General features: G+C 44.6%; 1 protein-coding gene across 1 annotated transcript in view; it reads right to left on the bottom strand.

Annotated features, from left to right (window-relative positions):
- The window catches only part of COLEC12 (collectin subfamily member 12), a 189,351-nt gene that overhangs the window by 155,935 nt on the left and 18,348 nt on the right, over nucleotides 1-15,068 (bottom strand). Inside the window, exon 2 of the mRNA XM_047793871.1 lies at nucleotides 10,657-10,707. Within this exon, the coding sequence (XP_047649827.1) occupies nucleotides 10,657-10,707 (51 nt within the window). The remainder of the gene's footprint in view (nucleotides 1-10,656; nucleotides 10,708-15,068) is intronic.

Here is a 15,068-nt window from a genome sequence, read left to right as displayed (position 1 = left end):
TTTTGTTCATCCATTTATTCATTCCCTTCTTGATGACACTGATCTCTTATCTTTCGAAGTTTTATACATAAAAACTGTCAAAAATGAAGAACTCTTGGTGCTTGAGAGTTCAGCACCTGGCAGATCCATTTACAACAAAATTCCAAATCATAGCAGGAAACTTGTGGCTATTTTGTGAATAAACTGAATTTTTCAATGTTATATAAAACATGATAATTTTATAAGCAGAACAAAGTATATAATAATGGATTAGATTATAAGTAAATTATATTGTTATTTAACAATTAATCACTAATTATTCCACTCAACATCACTAATTATTGGAGAAATACAAGTCTAAACTATAAATGAGGTACCACCTTACACTGGTCAGCATGGCCATCTTTCATAAGTTGTTTCATAACAAATGCTGGAGAGGTTGTAGAGAAAAGGGAACCCTCCTACACTCCTGGTAGGAATGTAAACTGATACAATCACTATGGAAAACAGTATGGAGGGTCCTCAGAAAGCTAAATATAGAACTACCATATGATCCAGCAATCCCACCCCTGGGCATATATCCAGACAAAACTTTCATTCAAAAGATACATGCACCCCTATGTACATTGCAGCACTATTCACAACAGCCAAGACATGGAAACAACCTAAATATCCATCGACAGATGAATGAATTAAGGTATGGTACATGTACACAATGGAATACTACTCAGCTATTAAAAAGAACAAAACAACACCATTTGCAGCAACATGAATGGAACTAGAGACTCTCATACTAAGTGAAGTAAGTCAGAAGGAAAAAGACAAATACCCTATGACATCACTTATAAGTGGAATCTAAAATATGGCACAAATGAACTTACCTACAAGACAGAAACAGACTCACAGACACAGAGAACAGACTTGTTGTTGCCAAGGGGGAGGAGGGTGGGGAGGGAGCGGGATGGACGGGGAGTTTGGGGGTAGTAGATGAAAACTATTACATTTAGAATGTATAAACAATAAGGTCCTACTGTACAGTGCACAAAACTCTATACAATCTCTTGGGGTAGACCATGATGGAAAATGCTATGAAAAAGAATGTATATATATGTATGACTGAGTCACTTTGCTGTAGAGCAGAAAATTGGCACAACATTGTAAATCAACTATACTTTAATGAAAAATTTTTACTTGTCTTTTTTTTTTTTTTGTATTTCTAGGGCTGCACCTGTGGCCTATGGAAATTCCCAGGCTAGGGGTCTCATCGGAGTTATAGCTGCTGGCCTACACCACAGCCACAGCAACTTGGGATCCGAGCCACGTCTGCGACCCACACCACAGCGCACGGCAATGCCGGATCCTTAACCCACTGAGCGAGGCCAGGGATCAAACTCACGGCCTCATGGTTCCTAGTTGGATTCGTTAACCACTGAGCCACAACGGGAACTCCTAATAAAGATTTTTTAAAGCATTAATCATTATCTAATTTAACACTAAATTGTAAATATAACATTACATGTTATCATATTCATTACATTATGTATTTATAATAGTCTATATTATGGATATTAACCTATACATAATAATAGTGGTAAGAGTGATTAATTCCTCACCATACATTTCACCCCAAACCATTAGCCCAAGCCAACCAGAGCCAACCTGTTCCCTTTGTCCATAACTGATCTAGGAACAGACTAAATGTTGGCCAAAGACATGTGAGAGAAAGTCTACTGAAGGCCTTTGGGGAAAGTTTCCCTGCTTCCCAAAAGCCACAGAAACCCAAGACTGTCGCCCCCCGGAACTGCCACAGCCACTTCGTGACCATTTATGTCTCTTTTCATGCGGCACACATTTGTGTGGTCTTTCTGTGTGCAAGGCGTTCTAACTCCTTCAGTTCTCGCCACATGCCGATAAGCAGACACTCTAATTACCTGCACCCCCCACCCCCCGCCCTCATCTTTTAGGCACTGTGGCATTGGTTGGTTAACTGGTCCGAGGCTATCTCACTGGCAAGTGAGAGAGTGGGACGCTAAGCCCAGGTAGCCAGCTCTGGCGGACATTCCCTCAGCCATGAGGCTGCTATGCCACCTCTGAGGAAGTTGCTCTTAACCCCCAATGCACACAACCTTCCTCAAAATGCATGCTTTGCTGGTGGCCACCAAGCCTTTCAATTAAAAAAAAACCTGCAAGAAAACAGACTCCTTCGCTATTTCCTGAATGACAAAGTATGACTGTGATGCAGGGCAGAGAATGCAAGCATGAAGGCAGCAAGATTTCAATAGAGGGAGGGTAGGAGGTGGGAGAACAGGAGACCCGATGGGCTTTACCAAGGGAGGTCAGAGGCCAGGCCAGCCCACGGGTGCCAGGACCTGGGAGGGAAGAGAAGATAGCAGAGGCCTGAGGGCTGTCAGCAGTTCAGTGACACACCTGCCAAACACCTGGCCCCACAAAAATATTATTTATAGATTTTTATGATTCAGATATCCTGCAAAGAAGGTGTTCCCGCCAGTCGCATTTCACAGATGGGCAAAGTGAGGTTTGGAGAGGCTGGATCACTTGCTTGCCGCCTAACCAGCCACTGTCCTGAACACCTAGGGTGCCAAGAGGGGATGTGAGAGAGAAAAAAAGTCACTCAAGTTCACACTTCACTGAAAGTCATGGTCTCCCCTCAAAATCTGGGACATCTTTGCCTTTCTCAGAGCGCCTCCAAACAAAAACACAAATCTTTCAAGGAAAGTTCCAGCATTCATCTGTTTTAAGTTGCCTGGAGCTGCTACCAAAAGGACTAACTCGTTCCCACCCTACCCCCAACCATTAAACATTGGAAACCACCTAATGTCTTCAGGCTGTCCTAACAGAAACATGGCCGAAAAGATTTTTTTTTCTTTAATTTTTTTCCAAAAATAAAAGCAAACTACATTCAGCTTCAACCCAATGGTAGGAAAAACAAATTATTCCCTCTCTGCTCCCTCCCCACCCTCTTTCCAGAATTCGTAAGTGAATGAAAATCAGAAAAGGGCAGGCAGAATTAGACTTAAACCGGTTGAACATTTCAGGGCTCAAGTATTCAAGCTCAACATATGATGAAATTCTGAAATGTAAGACCGTGTGTAAACAGCTGCTGACTTAATCCACATACATCGATGATCAAGTATTTTCCCATCAAAATGCTGGGGTATTCTGAGAACGGACGCATCTGTGTGTGTGTGTGTGTGTGTGTGTGTGTCTCAGCCATGGGGAAAAGAGGAAGAGCCAGCCGGACTGAAGTGGAGTTGAACTCAGATGTTGCTGTGCCTCAGCCTCGGTTTCCTCATTTGCAGGGAATTCCCACCTTGAAGGATTTCTGGAAGAATGAAGTGAACTCATGGGCGGAAACCCACCTCGCACATATTCAAGAAAAAATGTGTAATGGTTTCTTTCACATGAAAATAGGGGGAACAAAAATCATAATTACATGGGAATATGGAGGTGAACAAATTTTTACTGATGAGTAAGAAAGACGAGGCAGGGAGGATGTGACCTAACTGTTGAGACGTTCCTGATGGGGAAAAAAGGTGAAATCTGGACAAACATTGTTGCTGGAGGAGATTGTATACATCATCTCAGATGATAAAAAATGAGGAACTCTCAGGTTATTTAAAAGAAAATGACATTAATAAGGACCTACTGTGCAGCACAGGGAAATCTGTGTAATCACCGATACAGGAAAAGAATGGAAAAAGGAATGGATATGTGTATCTGTATAACTGGTTCACTTTGCTGTCCACCTGAAACTAACACAACTTTGTAAAACAATGACACTCCAATAAAATCAAAAGAAGAAGAAAATGACAGCCAGCAAACCCTATCTCGGGTCTGAACCGTGCCTGCTTGACTGGAAGCAGCACAGAGAGGGGTTGGGAAGCTAATCTGAGAATCCCCTGAAAGGTGATTTTGCCCAGGGAAGCTCTTCGGCATTTACTTCTCCACATGCCATTTGACCCCCAATTCTTGCAAAATCAGAAACATCAACTCCATTAGGATTTGCAAAGCTACATACATAAGACCCTGCCACTAAGAGGGGCAGATGGCTTTGAAGAGAAGCACCACGGGGGCCCAAGTTGGCCTCTGATCCTCACTTATCTCTCTGCCCAGGGTCAGTCCCTTGGCTGGTGCTGTATCCTTTCCATTTAGAGATGTTTGGAAAAGGTGCTGTTGAAAGGACAGCCTTCTTTAGTCACTCCCCACAGGAAATGATAGAAATTCCTGGGATTCTTATCGGGAAAGGGGTGAACCCTGCTGGTGTCCATCTCGAGGGGAGAGGAATGCAAGGAGCCCTCCTTTGTTGCTGGAGGTGGGTGACTTCAAAGCAGCACTTTCCCCAAATCCAAAGATGAAGCCAGGCTTCTGGGAAGAGGCCGGGAGAGGAGAGACAGGCCGCCTGGTCCCTGAGCACAAACAACCAGAAGTGGAGGCTGCCAAGTGTTTATTTTGAGCAGCTTCCCAAAGACAGTCCGGCATCTTCTTGATAAACTCTTGCAACCCTCTCTACATGGAAAGCAGAAATTCACCCAGCGCCTCAGTGAGAACGTTTCTCTCTGGGTATGTGGCTTAGCGCACCTATGTCACTATTTTTCAGAAGCCCAAGTAGTCCCCTGCCCTTTCCAACATTCAGTTCCTCAAACCCCTTGGGGAAGAAACATCCCTATGATTTCGTTTTGAAGTTTCATATGTTATCTCTTTGGGGGACAGGCTGGGAAGGGGGGCATGGAGGGTGGAGCTAAGAAGCAGGGTAAGGGGCACGCTGGGTTCTGTTCCACATCCATCTCTCCAGCTGCTTCTACAGGCCCTGCACTGTGCAAATGCAACCTAAAAATATTCTTGCTAGTCTGCAAAGTTTTGTCCAAGGGAGGAAAGGGAAAAGAGCCCAGCCTGTATAAAACTATAGGTTTAGGGAGGCCTGTGAAGGGGCAGGCAAACAAAACTCACTTTTTCCTGAAAAAATTCAAGAACCTACTTCGGAAACAGTGAGGAAATAACACTTAGGAAAAGGCCTCTGGTGAGGCTTTTTGGACTCTAACCCCTAAGTAATTTTTCAATAGTTCTCTTAGAATTTTTCCACTGAGCTTTTACAAAAGACTTGAGTTCTACACCATTGAATGTGCTTCCTGGTACTTTTTGTTACTACACTACTTCACTTTGCAATTTTCGAGATCTTTTTCTCTCATAGTTATTGAGCCCAAGGAAGTACTTTTGTCAAAGCCTTGTTTGTCAAACACAAACAACAAATGTTTCCAGCTGCCCCCAGTTGCTCATTGTCAGCCCTTCAGTCTACCCATGATTTTCACTGGCAGAACCACATATGTCTTACTGCTCCATCATTCCAACTTCGAACATCCTATTATCAATACCAGGTTGTGCTGCAAAGATAACACCAGAGGACACAATGCAACCAATGAAACAAAGTCAATCTTGTCCCCCCCTACTTATCCTGGCACAGAAAAGGGGCAAAGCAGGTTCCAGAGGGAGGGCCTAGGACATCCAGAGTGCTGAGGCAGGGAGCCACTGTCCCCAAGACTTCTTGCCCTCCCCAGCTTTTAGCATAAAAGCAGGGGCTGTGATCGAGCCAGAATCCATGAGGCTGTGGAACATCAGAAGGCTCCAGGGGCCTACTACACCCCAGTACCATGTTCAAGCAGCAAGACCAAAAGGTTCAAGAAGGAACCTAGTAATGGTCAACATGTACGGGACAGTCAGGTGTACCAGGCACAGTGCCAACCTGGCAGCACATTTAATTCCACAACAACCCTGTGGAGTTGACCTAGGCTTTCCAAGGAAGGAAATAGATTTTACAGCTTTGGACGATCATGTGCCCAAGGTTACACAGTCGGTGAGTGTTGGAACTTGGGTCCAACCCTACCCACGTGGTCCCAGCACCCACACACCCAGCCAGGGCACCATGCCCCACCCTCACTCCCCACCCCCCCACCCCACTCCCCAGGAAAAATGACAAGAAGGCATCGAGTAGGAAAGATGGCATCTGGCCTGTTGGCCTCATGGAGTCACGGTGAAGGAAAACTACCTTAGTACATCCTTGGGGAAGATGAAAGTGATAGAAGACAGATGTGAGCTGGATAGTGGTGAGCATCTCTACTGGGTTGAAAAGTGGGATTTGGAACTCACCCCTCTCCCCACTCTTCTCCGCTTCTATGGAACTGTAGGGCACTTATCCCCTGGAACTGAAATGACATTCCTTATTCCTCCTACTCTATCATTTTAATACAAAAAAAAAATTTTTTTGTCTCTTCTCTTTTTAGGGCTGCATCTATGGCATATGGAGGTTCCCAGGCTAGGGGTTGAATCAGAGCTGTAGCTTCTGGCCTACACCACAGCCACAGCAACACCAGATCCAAGCCACGTCTGTGACCTACACCACAGTGCACTGCAATGCTGGATCCTTAACCCACTGAGCTGGATCCTTAACCCTCTGAGCGGGGCCAGGGATAGAACCTGCATCCTCATGGATACTAGTCAGGTTCTTTAACCACTTAGCCATGACGGGAACTCCAAAATTTTTTTAAGCTTGAATGCACTCATGTTAATCATATGACTAATCAGAAGGTTTCAGACTTTTTTGATCAACTTATCACAAATTCCAAACTTTAAAAATTCATATTTGTACTTAGAATATGAACAAATTCTCTTTCCATACTTAACCCTTTTTTTTTTTTTTTTTTAGCTCTTTAGGGCCACACCCACAGCATATGGCTAGGGGTCGAATTGGAGTTGTAGCTGCTGATCTATGCAACACAGGATCCCAGCCACGTCTTCAATCTACACCACAGCTCACGGCAACGCTGGCTCCCTAATCCAGTGAGCAAGGCTAGGGATCGAACATACACCCTCATGGATGCTAGTCAGATTGGTTAATTGCTGAGCCATGACGGGAACTCCTCCATACTTAATCTTTCTGTTAAGCATGACCATAAAGGATGCTAGAGCCATTGTGATATTTTGGAAGAAAACAGTAGCTGTCTCCTGAAAAAGATATCACTGTAGCATATACCATATTCTACCCATAGAAAATAAAACTTAATATCTGGTACCTCATGTTCCAGAGAATGCTATGCCAAACTGTAACTATATTTACATCCTAGGTTAATGAGCTCTGAGTAATGAGGCCCAGAAATGCTGACCCACAGACCTGATGAAAATTTGAAAATGCTCACTTCATTAACATTTCAAAATTTCCCCTCACTGGAGTTTTTGTCAGAGGAACAGGTAAGAGGCAAACTTATCAAGTTTAACCCTATATCTTCTCCAGACACCTGCCCAGAACTTTGGAAAAGAGGCTAAAAAGCAAAATAGAGAGACTGAAGAAAAACAGAATTGGTTGAACCCAAAATGCGATAACAAAAATTCTTGAATAGACAAGGGATAATTAGCCTAAAATAATACCATCATGCTCTAGATCACTGGAGATGATCACCCATTTTGCTCTTTATTGTAATATTGTACTGAATTTGAAAAAGCACAAGTACTACTATGTAAACAAGCCTTAGCTTTAGGTAGCGAATGTTTCTGAATAACTACATATGAATAACTTTGGAAACCAGCCACCAGGTAACAATTTGCTAAAATAGTAGCCCCCTTGGCCTGCAATTAAGTAATCCCTGGTTCATCTGCAGTCTAAATTCTGGTTGTGAGCACTGCATTTGCACAAACAAGACATACCTAAAGTTAAACAATAACTAGCCTCTACACGTTATCCAGTCTTTTTGGCAAAAATAAAAGCCAATAATGATATTACCGTGTTCATCTTTACATCTCCCTTCAGACCTGTCACATTTTGATATCCGGCAGTAGCTGGGCCCAAACGTCCAGAGTGATAACAGCACCAGGCAGTGATAACACTCAGGCAAGTGGGAGCTCAGCCTTGTTTTATAGTGCTGCTCCTTCGAGGCACCTGTCCACCTGCCCCTTGGTGTCCAAAGGCCCGTGAGGCAGACTTACTACCAGGGCCTGCATCACTCTGCCCACAGGGCAGATGCAGCCTCTGAGGCCCCCAGAGTGGAAGTGACTGGTTCCAAGTCACAAGAGTATATAGGAGCCAGGCCTACCCGACTGCCTGTCTTCCTTTAATGGCCAAAATTGAATCATACCTGAAGGAATGGGTTCTTGGGTCCTGCTGCTTTCAACAGACCAGCCTAGGCCACTTCTTAGGAACTAAAAACCCATTTATCTTCTGTAAAACCAGGTCCAGAGTCCTCGGCTCTGTGAAAGTGACGAGGCCTCCCTGGGCAGGGGGGCAAAATTGGGTGGCCAGCCCACTTTCAGGTTCCAGAACTACAGGGGCCCTTGTAGGACACAGGAGTTGAATGGTCACCTCAATCTCATTCCCAGATCTTCCTTAAAAGAACACTAGCCTGCGAGTGAGCATCCCCACCTCAGCTGCAATTAACGTGCCTGAGCAAGGACTTAATCTGAGTCTCGCCTTCCTTATCTGATAAAGGCTAATAAATCTTCTGAAAGGCTCTTGCACTCCCCAAATTCTACTCTGCCCCCATGCTGGATATCCATCACTGTGCCTAAAAGCTGAACCCGAGAATCCCCACCCCCGCCCCCAGTCCCAAGTTTCCATCGTAACGTCATCTCCCTCTTCTGCTCATGCTCCTTGGCATTACTCCTCGTCTCTGGTTCTGCGCTCTTTGCACATTGTTACCCTGTCTCCCCTCTGAGTCATCAGTTTGCGGTTTGCACACATAACTTCACCACCGTAAATTAAATTCTCTCAGCAAGTTACTACGTTTTCATGTTTTCCACCAAATCCCCACCCATCAAGCTAGTTCCAGGGTCATGAAATTCTGAATAAAATTTCTCTCAAGGTCACTCTTTTTTTTTTTTTTTTTTTTCAGTCATACACGTACGCACATCCCTTCTCTTTCAGATGCTCTTGCCACAACGATTATCACGGAATACCAGGTAGGGTTCTCTGTGCTCTATAGCAGGTCCAAAACCTTTGCTTTTGGTTCTTCCCATTGCTACAGATTTCCAAATACAGATTTGAAAACAACTGATCTCCACAACTCATAGGCACATCGGCATTTCTTCTGCCTTATTTTTTATAAGTTTGATCTTCCTCTTTATTTCTGTGTTTTAATTTTTGTTTTGTTTTTTCTTTCCTTTATACTGTGTGGTTTCCTCTTCACTCCTACGACCACCTTCAGCAAACCCACGATGGAAAAGCAGAGCCACACAGGGTATCAATCCACAAACGTGTAATCACGCAGTTAAAGAACAGTGGTGTGGGGGAGGGGAGAGCGTGTTGGACATAAGCCTCTCTGGCAGCCAATGAACAGAGGGGCCGTGGGTTCCATGCCCCTGAAGTCCCACTTTTAAGCCCTCTTTTTGTTTTTGTTTTTTTCCCAGAAAGAAATGCAGAAGTGTGCATCCAGAAGGAAAAATGCTAAAGCAATGAGGGAGCCAGAGCAGCTGGGGGATGTTAACTTTAATCAGAGTCCCGCCAGGATTTTTTTTTTTTTAGGCAACGGGAAGTAGATTTACTCTCTTTCATATTTTCTCTCTCAGACACACACACACACACACACACACTCACTCACTCACTCTTTTCTCCTCGATGCTTCTTCATTTCCCCCCCATCAAGGCACAGAAACAAACAGGACAGAAAAGCCTCAGTGCTCTTGATCTGTCTTTGGAACTTTGTAATATTTTCACTGGCAGATTCGAGGCCAGGCAGCAGAGATCTGGTCAAAGATAGAACAGCACCCGTGTGCCACAGCCAAGGGGGCAGAGGAGTGGGCATTAGTTCCAGGTGGCTGCTGTGACAGATCACCACAAACACAGTGGCTTAAAACAACCCAGATTTCTCCTCTTATGGTTTGAGAGGCCAGAAGTCTGAAAGGAGCCGAAGTTGGCTGAGACCAAAATGCTGGAGGGGCTGCAGCCCCACTGGAGTGCTGTGAACAGAACCTCTTTTTCCTTGCCTTTTTCAGCTTCTCAGGGCCACCTAGATGCCTTGGCTTGCGGCCCCTTCCTCCACTGCAGAGCACAGCACCCCAACCTCTGCTTCCACTGCCACATGGCCTTCTTCTCTCTGTGGTCAAACCTTCCTCTCCCTCCCTCTTGTATGGACACCACAATAACCACCCCTTCTCAAGCTCTAAACTTAATCACATCTGCAAAGCACTTGCTGCTTATTAAGTAACATTCATGGGCCAGGACTGAGGATGAAGATATCTCTGCTGCCCCTGTTCAGCCCACATGGAGCACTTGTGTCTAGTTGGAAAAGAGTCTTCCTCTCACGTCACTGCATTGACTACATCATGTGCACAGGGCCTGAGAGAAAAAGGAAGCAATATTTCCTAAGCATCAACACAGAGCAGTGCCATATATTTCCACAGGTTTACCTTTCCCACTGTGTTTTAACGGTTAAGTCATCTGTTCCGTACTCGGCGAAACCCCCAAGCTCCCGAGCCTTCCCCATGCCCGGGCACAACTCCCATCCTGTTACCTCAGATTTTGTGAGAAATCCTTCACCTATGATACAGAAACTCAATTTCCAACCAAAATCGGGCCTCTGAGCCACACACATTTGTGTGTGTCTGAGGCCCAGTCGTGGTCATATTACCACATCCCAGATTGCGCACAAGGAAGGAACAGAGCTTTGTCAGAACTCACCAAACCGCTTGTAACCGAAGGAATGCACCTCCTCCTCCTCTGCGAAGTCGTCTGTGGGAAAAGAAGAGACAGAGCATTAACTGTGGCCAGGCTGGAAGTGCAGGGTCAGTGCTGGACTTAGCTGCAGCCATCTCCACCTGCGCCCCCCCTCCCCTCCCCCACCACACTCCTCACAGTGGCTGCTCTTTCTGAGAAAGAGCACAGGATCCTGTACCCTCTGCCTGGAATGCCCTTCCTCCTGTTCCTTAGGTGACTCCTAATTCAGGTCTCAGCCGAGGTGTGATACCATCGAGATACCTATCCAGACCACCACCCAGCCACTCTGGGTCACACCATCCTATTTTACTATTATTGGCTGATATCATCCGTGTGTGTGTGTGTGTGTGTGTGTGTGTGTGTGTGTGTGTGTGTGTGTGTGTGGTCATGCAGCATGTAAGCAGAAATTGTTTCTGTCTAGCTTCATGAATGAATCCTATGTGCCTAGAATGGTGCCTGTCACAGAGCAGGGGCTTAATAAATTTTGGTGAATGAATGACTGAATAACCAACTGGCCAAAGGGTCAAGTTATCTTCATGTAACTGAACCTAAAGCCCTCCTTTTCTGATGCCAGGCTCTGAGATCACCTTTTCCACCACCTCAGGAGTCTGGCATGATTCCTACAAGGACAGCTAAATCCTTCCCCACTCTCTCTACTGGATACATGGGGCTCATGGATGGTTTCCTAGTAAATGCATTTCAAAAGACAGCTTTGCTGGGAGTTCCTGCATGGCTCAGGGTAACAAACCAGACCAGTATCCATGAGGATGCAGATTCGATCCCTGGCTTTCTTCAATGGGTTAAGGATCCGGTGTTGCCACGAGCTGTGGTGTAAGTTGCAGATGTGGCTCAGATCCCATGTTGTGGCTGTGGTGTAGGCTGGCAGCTGTAGCTCTGATTCGACCCCTAGCCTTGGAACTTCCATATGCCGTAGGTTCAACCCTAAATAAGCAAAAAAAAAAAAAAAAAAAAAAAAAAACAGAGACAGCTTTGCTGTGGGAATTCCTAAAAGTAGGGCCACTGTGGAAACAAGAGAGATGTTACGTCAGCCATGCTTTCTACCAAAAGCTTATCCCCTTCCTTACATGGACATGACGCAATTCCTTATCACTGATAAAGAACTTCTCAGCTGACACTTCTACCAGGCGTGGGTCTGGCAATTTATTGTGCAATTTAATGATACTTTTGAAATAAGATGTCAAAACCAGGCCTTTGCAAGGAGCCCTAATCAATTGTTCTTCTTTTTTTCTTTCCCATTATGGTTTATTACAGGATATTAAATATAGTTCCCTGTGCAATACAGTAGGCCCTTGTTATCTATTTTATATATAGTAGTTTGTATCTGCTCCTCTCAAACTTGTAATTTATCCTTCCCCACCCCCTTGCCCTTCGGTAACCGTTTTCTATGTCTATGAATCTGTTTCTGTTTCATGAATAAATTCATTTGTGTCATATTTTAGATTCCACATATAAGTGATATCATATGGTATTTACCTTTCTTTTTCTGACTTACCTCACTTAGTATGATAATCTCTAAGTACATCCATGTTGCTGCAAATGGCACTATTTCACTCTTTTTTTGTTGCTGAGTGGTATTCTATTGTGTGTGTGTGTTTGTGAGAGTGCGTGTGTATGTGTGTGTGTGTGAGAGTGTGTGTGTGTGAGAGTGCGTGTGTGTGTGTGTGTGTGTGTGTGTGTGTGTGTGTGTATCACATCTTTATCCATTCCTCTAGCCATGGGCTTTTTTTTTTTTTTTTTTTTTTTTTACTTTTTAGGGCCACACCTGTGGCACATGGAGGTTCCCAAGCTAGGGGTTGAATTGGGGCTACAGCTGCCAGCCTACACCACAGCCACAACAACGCAGGAGCCAAGCCACATCTGCAACCTACACCAGAGCTCACAGCAACACCAGATCCTTAACTCACTGAGCGAGGCCATGGATCGAACCCACAACCTCACAGTTCCTAGTTGGATTTTTTTCTGCTGCGCCAGGAATTCCTGGCCATGGGCATTTAGGTTGCTTCCATGTCTTGCCCATTGTCTAATCAATTATTCTTGAGCTGGTCACCATCTCTGCACCAGGACCCAGCTCCATCCCCATGTGCAGTTCAGTTCATAAGCACTGATTCACTATGGACCAGAGACTGCCAGGCGGTGGGGCAGCAGAAATGAGTGAGTCTCAGTCCCTTCCCTCAAGAAGTTGACAGGCTTTCAAAGAAAAAAGACATTCGGGGGAAGGGGGGGGAAATATAGCCTCTGTGGTCATATTTTTCAGCCCCCAAATGGGACACAGGACCTGGCTATAACCGAACCTTGAAATATTAGAGAAAAACCCTAGATGCATGATATATACCACACAAAGTGCTGAACCCTGGCACACTAGTTTGGTATGAAGTGCTATGAAAATATGAGTTACAGGATGAAGACTCCTAAGAAAATGGAGAAGTGGGTCTATTTGTATTTGATCACTGTTTCCTTATTCAGAGAATAGGGAAGAGATCTTTCTTGGAATCTAGAAAACTAGGTTTTCACAATTCAAATCATCTTCCTACATCAAGGATTAAAGCTTTAGTTCCTTCTAGATGGAAGAATGTGCTTACAACCGAAAGAACAGCATCCTTCTCCTTGACTCGGTGATTGGTTAATCCAACAAATACATATGAAGCCCCTACTGCTTCCCTAAGTAATTCTCTTTTTGTTGTTTGTTTGGTTTTTCATTTCGTTTTGTACTGTTTTCTTTTTACTTCTGCATCTGCAGCACATGGAAATTCCCAGGTTAGAGGCTGAATCAGAGCTTCAGCTGCCGGGCTATATCACAGCCACAGCAAGGCCAGATCCCAGTCACATCTGCAACCCACACTGCAGCTTGCGGCAAGGCCAGATCCTTAATCCACTGGGCAAAGCCGAGGATCAAACCATATCCTCACAGAGACAATATCAGGTCCTTAACCCACTGAGACACAATGGAACTCCTAACTCTTCTATTAGTGGCTGAGAGGTCTAGTCCAGTCTGGATTAAAGAGAAACCCTTATCTGCCGCTAAGATAGAAACCCATGCTTTCATTTATTCACTCATTCACTAAATGCTTCCAGACTAGTGGAGTTGATGAGACACGAACACAGGTAACGATCCATCCATACGCCAGCCTTCCCTGCCAGCCCCAGACCATCCACTCCTGAGCCACATTTGCAAAAGCATCTGCTGACATGCCCAGTTGTGGGCCAAGGAGCCGTCACTGAGGACTTCACAGTGCACAGGAAAAAGCAGTTACACTGTGACCCCAACAACAAATAGCTTTAAAATTTCTGCTCTCTCTAAGCTTCTTTTCAGCAGACCTACCATTAGTTTGTTTGTTTGTTTTCTTTCTCCTCTCTGGTCTTTTTCCCATGCAGCATTTAGTCTGACTGACTCCTCTCTCCTTCCTGAAATTCCCTGGGAACTTCAGATGCCTCATATTTTTGTTATTAAAGCAATTCAGCGCTGCCTCCCAGTGAACCGACTCAAACCCATTAGGGGCTCAAGGACACAAAGGTTTTACAGGCAGTCCCTAACAGGACTCCAGGAGGATGCCCTGCTTCTTGTCTTAACCCTCATCCCAAGAAGATGAGCAATTCTTACAGCAGCTACTAAAAGAATACTAATTTTTACCTTGTCCAACTCTACAAATACAGAGCAAATCATAGGAGGCACTGGGGTTAGTAACATAGAGAATGTCTTATTGGGATTATCAGGGAAAGTATCCTAGAGAAGTGTCTTAAAGCAGTCTCTCTTTTAAAAAAAAATGTATTAAAGCATAGTTGATTTACAATGTTCCTTCGATTTCTACTGTACAGCAAAGTGACCCAGTCTCTCTCTCTTTCTCTCTCACACACACACACATTTTTCATATGATCTTCCATCATGTTCTAACCCAAGAGACTGGACATAGTTCCCTGTGCTGTACAGTAGGATCCCATCACTTATCCATTATAAATGTTAGAGTTTGCATCTACCAACCCTAAACTCCTCATTCATCCCACTCCCTCCCCCTTCCCCCTTTGCAAACACAAGCCTAAAAAAATCAATCTTTCTTAACAATTATTCTTTGGAAGGAAAAAGAGTTTGGGAAACACTGCATACCATATCCCTTTCTTGGAAACTCAGAGTGGTTTTGGAACTATTAGAGACTCTGGGAGGTGCTGAGAGAGGGAGAGGAAGGGAGAAACTTGTTCAACTTTCTTGTACTCAACATTTTCCAGAGTTGACTTTTCACACCCCTAAAAGGTGGGTGGAGTTGAACAGGTAACACTTAGCAGGTATTCTGTCACCAGAGGTTCCCCAGGGCCCCCTGCCAGATTCTCCTAGTTAAGTAGTTGACATTCAGCTGGTAATGGAG

The sequence above is a fragment of the Phacochoerus africanus genome, chromosome 8 (assembly GCF_016906955.1).
Source record: "Phacochoerus africanus isolate WHEZ1 chromosome 8, ROS_Pafr_v1, whole genome shotgun sequence".
Classification (NCBI taxonomy): domain Eukaryota; kingdom Metazoa; phylum Chordata; class Mammalia; order Artiodactyla; family Suidae; genus Phacochoerus; species Phacochoerus africanus.
The sequence above is the reverse complement of the archived record's forward strand: the minus strand, read 5'-3'. Positions and strand labels throughout refer to the sequence as shown.